The sequence below is a fragment of the Xiphophorus couchianus genome, chromosome 14 (genome assembly GCF_001444195.1).
Source record: "Xiphophorus couchianus chromosome 14, X_couchianus-1.0, whole genome shotgun sequence".
Classification (NCBI taxonomy): Eukaryota; Metazoa; Chordata; class Actinopteri; order Cyprinodontiformes; family Poeciliidae; genus Xiphophorus; species Xiphophorus couchianus.
Genome location: NC_040241.1, coordinates 14,786,769 through 14,802,382, shown reverse-complemented (window position 1 = coordinate 14,802,382; position 15,614 = coordinate 14,786,769). Strand labels below are relative to the sequence as shown.

Below are 15,614 nucleotides of genomic sequence, written 5' to 3'. Positions count from 1 at the left end.
TATGACAGAAACAGCCGTTTGCCTACCTTAATGTAAAGACTTTTTTTGTATACTTGTGGATATTTATTGAACAAGTAAGGATATCTGTGCATGAATAAGACTTTTTGTTGTGTCCAGGTTAGGCACGGGCCGGAATGAGAGTCTCATGGTGTGATATCCTTAAGTAAAAATACCATAGTTTTATAAAACTAACACAAAAATAGTAGGCAAAATAAAAACATAATAGACAATCGAAAGCAGTAACAATAATTCCTAGTAATATATTATTACATTTATTATAATGTTATCCACAAGATTTATTTCTTGTTTGATTTCTATGAATAAAAATATTCCATAGACAATTTACAAGTGGTTTTCAAGTACATATTGCACTGAGTATTGCGTTTTTGCTGTTTCTGCTCGTCATAGACTAACAAGTATAACAAGCTGGTATTAGCTTAGTAAATATGTTACCTGTGGCTTGCAACTGTTGTCTTAAATCAGCATTAATTAACACGCATGACAACATTTTTTCAAAAGGTCAAATCTGTTTTACATATAGGTAAGATAAATGCCTTTTAGCTTTCACTAAGCTAGCTTATGGCATCATTAGCTAGCTAGTGTATGGCACTAGCTAGTCATGTAAAATGTATTATGGCGGCATATTTTTTTTCCTGAGAAATCTTTAGTCATTTTAATGCTAGGTTTGTCTTCTTGTCTATTACTAATGATTGTATTTAGTTGACAGAATGTATTTTGCCGTTTTCAAGAAGAAAATGTTGAGTCCCAACCTCTCTTTCACTGAAATGTGTGTTCAAAAGTATATCTAAAATGTCAAATGTATCCTTCTGTTAAGTAACAAAACATCTGTTAGCCTTCTTTCAGCTAGCTGACGGGCAGTGTGCATGAACAGGTGGATTAGGAGAGTGCTGCACTACTCCAAAACACCTGGCAAAAACCCTCATCACTTGTCTATTTTTAGATTTCCAAAACATTAGCTAACTAATGTTGCTAGCTAAAAGATTAGTGTCAAGTATGTTAGGGGCAGCAAAGTGCTCCTCTAAACAACTACAGAAAGGCTTTTTCTGCCATCTCAATAAAAGAAAACGTAATAATATAGCAACTGTGTGAAGGAATATCTTAGCAGTTCTAGCTTTTCAAAACTTACATATTGTTACAGGTAACCGGCCCATGCCCACTCCAGATATATATTTACATATGATAGATATTCACTTTTAGTAAATGAAACCTAGTGCATTAACTGATGTGGCTGACTAACTTTAAGAATGGGGCTGGATGTTTATTTTGCACAGATATTTTGTTGCAGAGTGAATTTTAAGTCTGAATGTGTCCCACTCTTAAAGCTAACATTCAGTCTCCTGAAGAGTAAATGCATCACACTGGACCGTGTCAATGGGACAGAAAACAAGCACAAACAGTAAACGGTGGCTTGGTATTCGGTTACGGACATTTTGCACCATGAGGTGAGATAGTGGTACGAGAGACAGGACCAACTTTTGCTGGACGAACGACACATAAAATGCTTCACAAACAGGTGTTTGTTGTAGCTTATTCAGCTATCGTTGCATGCTACGTGTTGTATACTCACTGATTTTAGAAAGATCTGTGTCATAACTCAATCTCTTTTAAGCATAGAGGTAGATTCAAGTAAAAAATAGGCCTGAGACCACTTTCTCTCCCACACACAGGCACACCCCGCCACACACAAACACACCGAGGCCTACAAACATTTTAAAAGTACACAGTATATCTGGGCATGTGTTAGTTAACAAAACTCTGCAACATTTCACTGGCCAAGCTAAAGCAGTGTTGGCACTCCAGGTGTCAGCAGGTGATGGTAAAAACAGCCTCCTTTCTGAGTTTGGGCCAAAGAGCAAATTAGAAAGGAAGTTGTGGGGCTTCCAGAAGGAAATGGGTTTTCGTTAGAAGATGAGGTGGCAGTGCATGATTGAATGGGTGCAGAATTGTAGCAGAGAGCAAGCCCCCACGGGGCAATGGGTGGATGAATGGAAACTAACGTGTTAGCATTCAGCTGGACGTGCCATGCAAACGCGATGAACTCTGATAAGATTGGATTTCTGTAGGCGTGAGACGCAAAAAAGAGGTTTGAGCTCCATTAGGCCTTTGGGAGCTAACAAATATGGCCGCTACGGAGCAAAGAAAAGTCCAGAGGACTGACACAGAAATTAATAGAAATCTTATCAGTGCTCTGCAATGATTTTGTGATGGTGTTAAGCTCAAATGTGGATTAATGCTGACTAGAAATCAAAGCTTCGGCCAAAATAAAGAGGGTGGGATACGCATTCGCATAAAGATGCCACAAAGCAAAAGGATCTTTCCAAGTGAAAGTGCCGCTTCCCCTTTCACTTTGCATGAAGCTGGAAAATGCGGTGTGATGCTAATGTAAGGATCTGGGTCACACCACAAGGATTTTTTTCCTAATCTGTCCAATTGCTTTCCGTTTGCAACTTATTCAAATTTATCACTGTATCTTTCTCGTTAAAACTCATGCATATTTAAAGCTGGGTCAGCATGATTATTAGAGGCCGCTAATGCGTAGTGGCAATTCAAGGGGGGGGGGGGAAGCAAGCAAATGGGACGTGGTGCAATGGATTGTGTTGCAAGCGGAGCCAAAAGAGCGGTGCTGAAACATTCCCATTTTGTCGAGCATTTTACATCAGAACAATAGACCTAATACCTCAAATCTCTGGTTGCTGACTCTCTTCCCCTTCTTGTTCCACACAATCTTCGGCTGTGGATCTCCGGTGGCCTGGCAGATGAAGGACGCCACGCCTCCCTGCACGCCTGTTTGGTCATTGGGGGTTCTTAAAAACTTTGGCGGTGCTGGAAAGACACGGAGACAGAATGGAAAGGAAATTGCAAAATGTTAGTGATCACGTTTATTAAGTGGACACAGAGACACTCTACTTTCTTACAGAGTCAACATATCTGCACACTTAAGTCAAAAGATTAAGTTGCTGCAAATGACATGAGACTGGGAATCAAACCCAAGACAACCGCATCGAGGACGACAGCCTCTGCATTTGGTGCGTGCGCTCTATCAAAGGAGCCTCAGCCACAAATATGTGGCTTTTAAGAAATCTTGTTAAATGATGTGTTCAGTTTCATTCCCACTAAATCATTTAAAATATAAAAGAGAGAAATTAATTATTAAAACAAGCAGAGAAATTTAGATGTGAAAAAAAGAGGGATAACAACAAAAATTTTAGTTTACGATATTAAGAATTAGTCCCGTTTGCTATTTTACCTACGAAATTGCAGAACAATTGCGTTTTAGAAGGTAAGCTTTTCCATCACATGTTGCTTGGCTGATGGATTAGACTTGAATTCTCTGTTTAGGACCGTAAAGCAGTTGCATCTTTATCTGTTTTATTAAGAAAGATTACTCAATGTTACACTGTCAACATTTTGTTCTCTCATAATTCCCCAGTCTTAGCTACAGTTTTTAAAAAGAAAAGCAGGGCCTGAGCAGCTGCAGTCATTACTAAGCTTTAAATCAAAATAACACAAGGTGGAACCAGAGACAGTGCTTTGTGGTCATGAAATACAATGAATGTGTGTCAAAATGGTTTGTCACTGTGAGCCTTCTGTTGCTAGAAATATTCACCAAGTTCAATTTAACAGCTCTGTGGTGAATAAGAAAAGCTTGATCAAAGCTAAAAGTGCAATAGAAATCGTGTTTGCTTTGTGTTGATCTGGCGTGGTTTGGATTTTCATAATAATGGAGTTGCAGCTCTTTAACAGAAATTAAAAATATTAATAAAAAAGCTCAGACTTCTATTATAGTCCAATAAATGCAACTGCCCATCAGAGAAGCTACAAATCCTTATTTGTAGGCTTCACACTCCAGTTAAAAGTTTGTTTTAAATGACATACCTACATCTTAGTAGTGAAAGATCTACAACATTTTTATTGGCATAACTACAACAGGTAACAGTTTTGTAAGCGAATGCAAAACATACTGATTGACAGACTGGAAAAGTCAGTGGAATTGAATAGTAATTTTACCAAACAGAATAATAAACTGAACTTAACTGCATTGTTTGATAACTAGATAAATAACTCAGACAAGAAAGTATGCAATTAACTTGATTGAACTGAACTGACTGTCAGTTGGCTCTACATAAATAAACTGAATTGAACAGATTAACAGGTGTTAATTGGCAGTCTGGGGCTACTTAGCGTCTTTCAGTAATTCTAGAAAACGACAAGAGAAAGAAATACATGTTGTTTTGACTGATCCATGCATGTTTGAGGCCAGTAATCAGGTCTTTCTTTAATCATCTCTAAGCAATTGTTTTATACTTTTTTGTGTTTTTAGGTGATGCCATTTTTACTATTTTTCATTTAAGTAATATTTTAAATTTAATGTTGTTTTCTTTGCCTTTGATTCTTTATTTTCCTGTCTGAATGACTTTGCGTATGAACAGTGCAAAACAAACAAACTTGCACAAAGCCTGATCTCTGGCTTTTGTGGGCGGTGCAGTTCCATCTGTGAAACAACTGCTTCCCTTTTATCAATCAATTCAGTGGGCTGTTAGAGGGCCGACCGGCTGCAGTAATGCCGACCGTCTCAATCGCCTCATCTGTATGTGTGACGACATGTCATTGAGCCCGTTCTACTCCCTGTCTGACCATGTACAAACTGATTTTCCCCCGAAACCTCTTTCGGATTGTATTGCCCAGAAGCAGAGCAGGCAGCGGTGCGATTGAGGGACAAATTAACCTGCAGGATTCGTGGAGAGGTGACATAAGGATGTGTGGCCGGCAATCAAAAGGGCGAGCAGATAAACAGGCAAGCGGCTTTCCTTCCACTGGGCAAATGAGGCTGGGAAATCGCTTGATTTCCTCACGGCATACCACTTCCTTTACTACTCGCAGACATCAGCAACCCCTCGGGCTTTCCAATAATAATAATAATAATAATAAAAAAAATGCTGAGGCAAAAGTATTCCTGTAAATCTTTTTCTGTCTGGAAAAATTAGAAGCAGAGGTTACAGTATGCTGTTTGTGCACAGGTATATCTGCATTTTCACTCCAGCTAATTTGACTTAGCCGGAGTGCGGTACACCCTGGCATCCGACCAAGAAGGTGCTGATGGGTAATTGATATGCTATTGGGGTTGTTTTCGCTCCGGGGCCATGCATTACGGCTCGCTGCGCCTCCATACGCCGGTTGTAATAGACTTCTACAGCATGTACGGGAGATCAGCGCTGGAGGTGAGGGGAATGGGGTTGTTTGGGTGGGCTGATGTCATCGCACAATGGGGAATGATTGAGGCGTGACGTGAAGGTAATGGTGTTTTCAAAGACACGGCCGCTGATATCGCCATCATGCACTCATTTTAGGTCTGCTGCTGACAAACATCAATTTTGGGAGACTCCTCGTATGGCTTCAGGTAGATGGAGGCTGATTGAAACCTCGTCTTTGTTCCAACAATGCCACGACTGGAACCGTGACAGCGAGCAATAAGATATGGCCCGTGAAGAAGAGGAATGAAAAAAGAAAAGAAAAGAAAAAGAACATTTTGCAAACCATAAAAACACTGAGCTACAGAACCCCGACTCTTTTTCTGCGACTGTCTTAGAAGATGACATCATTCCTAAATTTGTTGCTCCCATCTGTTTGACTGTAATCCTGCTAATCTGAACAGAAATTAATTTCATTAACAGAGACTATCATTCAGAATAGCATGCGGGCTTTGTTTCGCACAATGAGTCCAAACTGAAAGATGCTCCTTTCACCTAAGCCACACGTGCACATCTCCTCCGAGAGGTAACCATAAGCTGCATTAATTAATACTGCGGCTGGGAAACTGCTAATCCACTGCTAAGCTGCTGCCGGCAAACAAATGAGAAGCGTAAAGCCTGTCACAAGTTAAAAGGCTGGTGACGAGAGTCTGCGACTGCCCTCCCTGGAGGTCATTACATAACCTTGATCATTCTTTGTTCACACGAAAAGAGTGGGGAGCTTTTCGGAGCATTCCCACAGTTCCTCTGTTGAGTGTCATTTTTATAATTTGGCATCAGAGAGACTGGGTTAAGGAAAGCAGACTGTTTTATGACTTCAAGTAATTATTTTTTGCATGGAGTGGTTCAAGATTCGCTGACGATGGCTTAATGGAAACAGAAATAATACCTAAAAAGGCAGTGATCAGGCTTCAACTGGCAGAGACTGCTTTTCAGTTTTGCTTCCTCGCTCATTCATGCTAAATTTGCATAATTCAACATGAAAATGTAACAAACATTTACCAAAGACAAAATGTTTAGGTTAATAGACAGAAATAGTAAAAATAAACATAAAAATAAAGACGTTCTGTGTTTCTTCTCATTTATGTCCCTAATCTTTGGCTGACTTTTACTAAACTCACAGCTAAATGAATCAAATAGCATAAGCAAAGTCAAAATATTTTATTAGTTGACCTGATAATCATTGGTGAGAGAAGCAATTCATGCTTTGCTACTTACCATTTCATAGCGGCATGATGGAGAAAGTATCTTTTGTGTCACACAACAATCAAATTTCAAAGATCCATTTTTAAAGATTAAAAGAAAGTCACACTGTCTGGATAGGAAACATGAAAGGCTAAGGGGAGATTTAAGTTTAAAAGTTTAGAACAATTAGGAAATCTTGCGTGTACATATCCAAATTTGGAAGCTGCAAGTTAGCCAAAAGGCCTATTTAAACTCAAAATGGGAATTAAGTTTTAGAAAAAGATTATGTTGAGCCAAAGAAGACTTTTTGCCTGGGAGTTGGATGATTCATTCATTAGAAAAGCAGGTAAGAAGGCGCAATGGCTGCCGTGTATATTTATATTCCTGCATTTGGATTTCATTGAGAACAAACCCAGACTAATAGAGTAAATGTTAGAGTATTTTTTTGTCACATAAGTAGATTTAGCTAACAGACCTAGAAATTTGGGTCTGAATTTTTTTATTCTGCACCCTGGTTTAAAAGAAAATCGCAAAGCAAGCACCTTCCAATCTTCATATAATTTTGACTAGATGTTCTGCAACAATTCACTTAAAATGTAGGTTTTTTTCTCTTGAGATAACGTCAAAACTCTAACACTTGGTGTTTTGTGACTAAAACTATATATTTCACCCTCATATAAGACAAATGACATTATGATTCCTGTTCAAACCAAAAACAACTACAGTAGATATTACTTTCTGTACATAGATATTATTTATAGGAATGACATAAGCACATTTCCCCACAGTTAAAATAAAATAGATTATTGACAAAGCAGGTACGAAACATGCTAGAGGTGGATACAAAATGTCCGGGAGCAGACAGCTGGTGTTCATAATACCCCCAAAAAAGTTGGGTACAAAATGATCAGAACGGGAAAAGTACAAAAAAGATCTAGGTGTGAACTGACGAGCAGCCTTTGTAAGGCAAAACTTAGAGATTTTCAAAATAAAATCACACCTGCAAGTCATAGAACCGGGATTAGTAGAAAAGTACTGAGCCAACAAGTTCAACCATCCTAAAGATGAATTTACAGATGGCAATAAAGATTCTTGATATGAATCTGACTCCAGCTTAGATTAAAATAAACTTGGTGTTCATCATTTATGGCGGAAGGTTACGGTTACAGATGATTCCTGAAAGCTTTCTCTTGTACCTGCTGTAAGGTCAGACTCTTCTGAACTTCAGTGAACTTTGCAACTGAGAACCGACAGCTTCTGCACATTTTTCCATTGATCAGTTTTACCCAGCAGCCAGAGCAGATGCGCATTCATTACTGCCGTGTTTGACATCGCCATAACCTACAGCCAAATATCAGATTTAAGTGATCTCGCAAAGCTCCAAGTCTGACTTTTCCTGCACAATGGCCAAAACATTTTAAGTCATCAGGATCCCACAATGAAGTGACGTTTGATCTGCCAAGCCATTACAGAGAGCATGAATCAAACACTGCAGAGGACATTAATAAACTGATTTTTTCTCTGCGCCTCTTTTTTTTTTTTGGCATGAACCCCGAGCCTAAGACAGCTCTGCTTTCATAATTACACTGACTGACATATTCAATTTAATTTGCATGAAAGGGGCCATTTCCTTTCTGAATCTTTAACTTGTAGGGTGAGGTGGGGTTGTTGAGGAAGAGGAGGACGGGGGTAATTAATCCCAACACACTGGGTGGCAGTCTGCAAATCCCCCAGCGTCGGTTTTGGATACAAGGCTGGAAGAAAGGAGCATTTAGAGATGCCATTAACCCCATCTGACATCTTAAAGCCCAAATATATCAGCGCTGTGATATTGATGAATTGGCACAAGCGAGCGAGCGAGCGAGGCAAATTAGACTGAGGGGTTGAAAGTGACACATGTAGTGGAGCAAATACTTTGGATTTCTGTCTATATAACATTCTTTAGGATAAAATACTTTCAGAAGCCTATTTCAGGAAGCTTTTGTGAAATCGGAACTGCAACTGTGTCTCAATAAATCAGAATTAAAAAGGTGATTTATGCAAGTAGTTCAAAGCAAAAAATTTGGACTCGTATCAGATTCATTGAATACATGTTTTTCATTTACTCTCATTAATTTATATCATTAGAAAAAGTACAAACCCAAAGTATTTCAGAAAATTTTAATTTTCTTGTCTCCAAGTATCTTAATTGAAAGTTTAGTGGAGTGATGAAAAAAAAAGAGATGCACATGCAACAGATACAACCCCCAGCAAACATTCGACAAGTACCGCTACACACTAAAGGTCACTTCTAAAGTAACTGGCTGTTCTATATCCAATAAAATTAACAGAAAGTTCAAGAACTGCCAAAAGGAAGATGAGAAAAAGAAGACTGAACAACACAGAGTAGCAAAAGGCCTTTTTAAAGCTAAAGTTTAGAACAATTAGGAAATGTTGCATGTACATATTTCCTAATGTGTTCATGCAAAGAAGTCCTGACAAAGTACTGAATAGTACATGGTTGTACGTTTTACAGTATGTCTTAATTTCTGTAGGAAAAATCTTTGTCTGATGTAATATTTAAAAATATATAAATCAGAAATCTCAAAGCCATAATCATCAATATTAACAGATAGGAAGCCAAACATTTTTCCTTCCACTCAACTTTTCTGCTACTACTACTATTCTTGCAGAACTCTTGACAGGTGACTTCCTTTTAATTTTAAAACCCATTGTCAAGTCAAAACATTAACATTTACTTTTTGTCACTTGTAAGCTTTTATCATAAAATTAAACAGCAAATAAATGCTTAAAATAATTTCTGCTTCCAATTTTTTAGTTTGAATCATTAAAACATATAATTGTTTCAATCACATTTAAACGCTTAACCTGCGCAAGTAAATTCCCTATGATCCATGGCACACCCAGAAACCCGAACAAACCTCAAGCAAAAAGTAGAGATAAGCAACATGGAAAAAAAAGTAATGAAGGTAAACAAAACATGCTAATCTATGGCAAAAACAAGAAGCAGAAATTATTTTTCCTGGGGTGCCGCGCACTTCTCTCTCTGCAGCATTCTGATAAAATTTCCCTTTTGTAATGCTGAGGAAACAAACTCCACATTGTACGAGATCACAAAGGGCCGAGGCAGAGAGAATGAAAACGAATCGGGACTTAATTAGAACTGTTGGCTGATTTGCAACGCATGCTCATCGGTAATCTTGCCTTAAATGGAATCTGAAATTCTTATTGCAATTAGTGACTAGTTGAAAAGGGATACGGCCCCTGAATGATTGTTAATTACTGGATCAGGAATAGTACATTAATTCACGGCGGAGGTTTTAATGCATGGCAATGATAGGGACCTGCTCTTCCATCAATATTGTGCTGCCTGTCACACATAATGGAGTTCATATAATACAAGCCACCTTCTCCCATATTGCAGACTTTCTTCTCCAAGCACCTAAATCTGCTCTCCAAGCAAAATTTGATCCATTGTGTACAACTAATTCAGGAAAATACTTGAAACAGTCTCAAAGCCTTCACAGTAGAATCCCTTCGGTAAGAAACAATTACCTATTTGAGTGGTTACTATGGGAAAATGTTTGTTTGCAAGATTTTAAATTATATTAAAGCTAAAATCATATTTGAATTGTGTGGTATAAAGAAAGTAATCTTTTAATTGTCTAACAGGTTTTGCAAACTGACTTGCACCAAGCAGGTGTGAATCTCAATAAACTCATATGTGACTTACAAAGTTTTTGGATTTTAATATAATCTTTGCAAACAATGTTGTTTGTAGTGAATTCAAGTGGACCGGCAATCACAGATTTGTCTGTGGAAAGTCACTCCTACTTATTTGCGGAAAACACTTGTATGTGAAATTTTTTTTCTAAAATATTTTGTAGTACATAGAAATATCTGTATGCCAATATCTATATGAAACATCTAAAATGCTACTTGGCCAGTGTTTGCAAAGCAGCCAATACAGAAGCGCCATTCATTTTCATTCCTACCCCTAAGAGCGAAAATAGGTTCTGGGTTTGTACCAAGATGGTTTCTGGTGTGTGTATTAATGCATAATGTGGTATAATTGGTGTATGAACTGTTAAAATAGGCATGTAGGGTCTCAAGCAATCACAAATTTTAACTATACCATAAAATTGTGCTTATTTGCAAAGAAAATCTCTCATAATCCATTAAAAGAAATTATGATGATAATTAATATTAAGCATAGTAACGGAACTATAAAACGAAATTTCCAGATGTTTCATTCTTTCTCCAGCTCCAAAAGGAAAAACACACATAACTCACACCAAGTCCTAAACGACAGCTATAAGCCACATCAAGCCTTGTGATCTTATGCTGCACAAACTGGCTGGTGAATTCTTCTCGTGAACTTTTCAGCCCAACGACTCTCCGGCAGAAGTCAGATTGGGACTTTCTTAACCCCAGTCAGTGTGTATTACTCATGCTCAGCGGCCCCTCTGTGGAGAACGTCGGAGCTGCCGGCTATAACTCTGCGAGAGAGAAAGGACACTTCTTTTTTGCAACAGACAACAGCAGCGGATTCAAAAAGAATGCTTGATGTTCCTGTCCCACATCTGAGGCACTAACAGATTCACTGACGAGACAGAGGGAGTTTGGGGGTTGGGGAAATGGCGGAAAAAAAAAAAAAGCTTCCACAATCTACGGATGCACATACGGATGCACGCAGACTCTCAGGAGTGTTGGAACATTCAGGATGGATGGACGTACGGATGGATTAATAAATTAGGGCCAGTTGTGTAAGGATCTGATAAATAAGTTATAGAGAGTTATTTATGATATCCGTTTGTCACGAGATGGAAGCTGAAAGGTTCCCCATTAAACTATCATTGCAGATTCATAAAAGCCACAGCGTATCAGTTTTGTAATCACAGCTGCACTGGCTGTGATGTCTCTTCTGTGGTGTATCACGTCGTTTGCCAGGAAAAAAAAAAAACAAAAAAAACGTTCTCCTGTTTCTCTCCATCCAGCCGCGCTCAGAACACACAAATGACGGCAGCCTCCGCCACCGTCTCCCTCGGGACGCATTAGCAAGGTAGAGGGATCCAGTTTGCCACTTAATAAAACAGCCCACTCAAACAGATGGCTTTGTTCACAGCAGTCCCCCCACCGAACAAAACACACCAACACTTTTAAAGAGGCTGGAAATCATGGAAATCAGACACACGAACGCGCCGCCCCCACCCTCCACCATCCAACCCGCAGCAAAAACCAAACAGAAGGAAACCTATAAATATTGAATCGCGCCACCGTCGGTGTGAGACCATCCGAAAGAGAGGGAAAAAAATAAATAATTAAATATGGAGAACAAGCTGGAGGATGGATGAGAAACACTAGGCACTCCACAAGTCCCCAAAAGCCCCCTGTCCCACTCCTGTCAGATACTCCTAATATCCAGGAGGAGGTTGTCAAACGCAGCGGCGAAATAATCCAGAGCCTCCGCTTACAATAAGGCCTCACTTCCCTTCCCTACTCATTCATCTTCTGTTTACAAACGCACACATATGGTGCTCTCTACTACAGCGAGATATATCAAATTCTGTTTCATGTCTTAACAATTATGGCAGCAATAAAAATCAGAGTAAGTGAAGGCAGGGGGGGAAAAAAAGTTACATTGTGATAATACTGGAATTAATAAGAATAATCCACTGATGAAGGCTGAGAAATAAATATGAAAAAAACAAATAGTAATAATGATGAATGTAAATGTGTTCCACAAGATACAAATAAAATAATTAAATATCTTTAACGGTTAGAAAAGCCAACTAATCACAACTTCTGCATTATTTTCAGGTTGCAGTTTACATCCCTTTCTCGGTGTCTGAGCTTTAAAAAAGTTTCCAAGCTGCTGAGATTCTGTGGTTTCATTAAAATTTTAATAAATATTTGTAGAACCAGAGCACCTGGAGCTGTCTCTGGCTGTGTGGACCAAAGTAGCATAGCACAGCTTTTTCTAAGCAGTCATAGTTTTAAAAGTTTTATACAATTTTGTTCTTATATGGTTTGACGTCTGTGTTAAAAAATATTGAGAGGCACTGCTTTTCCACTCCCATCTGTTGCTGCACACTGCCAGTCAGCTGGACGAAAGATTGCTCCTATATTTTTCCTATAGAAAAAAGAAGGCTTCTGTTGTTTTAATGGGGTTTTGTTCAACAGTAGTTTGACAGAAAGAAGGCCCGGGAATCAAACAGGGAACAACTGTGTTGAGGACTCTAGCCTCTGCATATGACGCATCTGCTCTTTGTTTGCAAAACACACAAATGTGGTGCAAATTTCTCATACAAGAAATATGGATAAGAAATATTAGCTTTGTCTGCCTGTCTTGTTTGCTTCCCTCCAAAACAAAATAAATAAATAATGGAAACAAAAAGGAAAGAAGACAGATAAGTTATTCTAATTGCGCGGGGCTTCCTTCTGTTTGGTAGTCAGCGCAGTCTATTTGCAAAAAGTTAATTATCTGATAGGATAGGCAGTGGCAGCCACTAACACAGAAAGCCATTTGTTCATTCTGTTATCCACCGGGCAATGGAACGATTCATTAAATAGCAGCGCGACGGCAAATCGGCCAACAGTTATCACGTCCGGCCTGCACAGGCTTGAAAAGAAGAGGAGAGGAAAAATGACACAAGTGATAAACACTTTTTTTGACCATGTCAGATTACTTCTGAAGTAATAATGTGGAGGAACTACTACAAAAATAATAACAAAAGCTTGACTGTGTGTGATTTTGATGCCTTTAACATATACATGATGCGCCCGATATCACCGTGAGGAGATGAGAATCTTGAAAGATTCTGGTTTTCCACTACGTGTAGCAGAAATCAAAAGCTACGGAGGGATGAGGGTGAAGGGAGAGGAATGGAAAATCAAATAAGCAGCGTTTTCATCTCAACTCCAACCAACAGAGAATTACACTATAATACGCTCAGGCCCGTCCCATTTCCTTACAGCATAAACTTCATGTAATTGTCTTCGCCCTCAGCCACGGAGCTGGAAAAGCTTGCTTCATATGTTGCCTCTGTAGGAGCAGAGATGGATTATGAGGCAAATCATTCCACGGATTTAACATTGTATATTTAAACAGAGTCCAATTTTATGGATAAGCGGTGCCAAGCCATTTTCTTATGGATGCCAGTTGTCAAGCCGTGAGAAGTGACACATTCCCGGAGCTGTGTTGTTTTTCCCAGGCAAAAATGGCTGGGGCTGGAGGAAGGCTGCATCGATGGGAACTGGCTTTCTTTCAGCGGCTCAGCTATCCTGCAAATGTTCCCGGGTTCAGTCAAGCAGGCCAGAACAAAACCAACATTTTTTATGGAAAAGGAAAATAGCCTTTTAGTGTGTTCCTCCCCTCCGCCCTCATTTTTTTTCAGCTTGTTTTAACTTTCAAAGGTTTTTTGTTTTTTTTCTTGCTGAAATCATAAGGGGATATAACACAGCCATCTGTAATCAAAGCAAGCTTCACACCCAGAACCCAGAACCATGACAGAGAATATGCAGCGGCGGTGCCACAAGTCGTCACTCAAGGACCACAATGACCTTTTACAGGCTGCTAATTTTACGCAGCCGTATAAAAACAAGGAGAGCAAAGTCGTATTTTAAAGGTTTTCACTAACTATGATCTCAAAAAATCATTTGCATATAAAACTGTCACTGGCCTTCTTGAAAAGACAACTACGCATAAAGACACCTTCTGAACAGGTAATAACACGGTGCAAGTGTGTGGATACGGCTTTTTTATGCCACACAGGACATAAAAATGCAACCAACATCAGAATAAAAGATTTCATCAAAATGCAGAGTAGAGTAAATGTTTACATAAAGTGGTATTTTTATTCTTTCATTTCAATCATCAAATCAAAAAATACAGTCAAGTCCAATCTGTCCACCCTCACAACTTCAAGGACTGAAAGATCAGAATCCAACATGTTGAATCCAGACAACGCAGAAAACTTTCAGGGGTTCAGTGGAGCCCATGCAAATTTGAGGTGTTTTATTTTTTTTCTGTTAGTGGGAAGGTGATTAAAACACCATTTTGCAGGTGGTCAAAATGTTATTTCCAATCACTGTGTAGGACCATAAAAATATCCAGTACATTTGTTTAGTGTATCAAAGGGAACGTTTTAGACGGTTTCTTTCTAAGTATTTGCAGATTTCAGCTGGTTGCGGGCGCCTGTGGTTTCTAGCTTTCGTAAATACAGAGGTCTAATTGGTTTCTTAGGTTGTATTTCATGTCAGTGTTTTCCAACCGTTAGCTTTGAGTTTAGGGATGGTACTTAAATGTGTGCGCTGTCAGTCAGCTCTGTGTAAAGCTTAACACCCCATCACGTATAACAACCTGTTTCAATTGTTCAAACAAAGTATATTTTATTCTGCAAAAATAAAGGCACAATGGAAACCGGTTTAGCACCACTGCAAAAGCCAGTACCTACAGTTTTTCTTATTTCTGCACTTGGAAACAGAAATAATCGGCAGCCAATCGGCAGCAAGGAAAATGAAAAGCATTCCTGGATTGGCGGTTTTGCAATCCAGCCAATAGCATGTAAAGCAGCGTTGATCCAGGGTATTTTAGCTTCCCAAGCGGCAGTTTATTTTGAAAGTTTTTTTTTCTTTGGAAAAAAAAAGTCATGAATAGGAGAATTTTTCCAATAATAATCTAGAGTTACATTCCACAGAAAAATTTGTGAATACCGAACCGCGAATAGGTGGTGGACCTCTGGAACCTGTATCTAATTAAAAAGACTTCTACAAAAGAATGTTATTGTACACCAAATTTTATGTTAGATGTCCTTGATTTTTTTTTCCTTTCAAAACTGTGGTATACCTTCAAGCCCCAAACTGACTCATGCCTGGACGCAAGATCATTTAGGACCGGAGATGTGGTCTTTGGACTGATAGAGTTGGCTGCACTCCTTTTCCATCTCCTTTTTACCCAACGCCAAACAGAGCCTCAGATGGGAGAGTTAAAGAATAAAAAAAAGGCACCAGTCGTAAGAACAGATGCTTGCCAGGACCACTGGGCTTTTTTCCACTAGGGAAGTGATTGTGATGTTTTTATGTGTATATTAAGTGTAAGGACATCTGCGTGTGAATAGGAATACTGTACAGACTGTGAATTTATTTTTAGGTTTGCCT

General features: G+C 38.9%; 1 protein-coding gene across 43 annotated transcripts in view; it reads right to left on the bottom strand.

The window, feature by feature from the left end:
• Positions 1–15,614, bottom strand: part of LOC114157924 (protein tyrosine phosphatase receptor type D) — a 455,035-nt gene that overhangs the window by 92,242 nt on the left and 347,179 nt on the right. For 22 of the 43 annotated variants that reach the window (XM_028039112.1, XM_028039111.1, XM_028039110.1 and 19 more), the window contains one exon: positions 2,696–2,844. In XM_028039112.1, coding sequence (XP_027894913.1) covers positions 2,696–2,844 — 149 coding nt within the window. The remainder of the gene's footprint in view (positions 1–2,695; positions 2,845–15,614) is intronic. The other 21 variants (XM_028039117.1, XM_028039142.1, XM_028039119.1 and 18 more) reach the window with 1 other exon arrangement.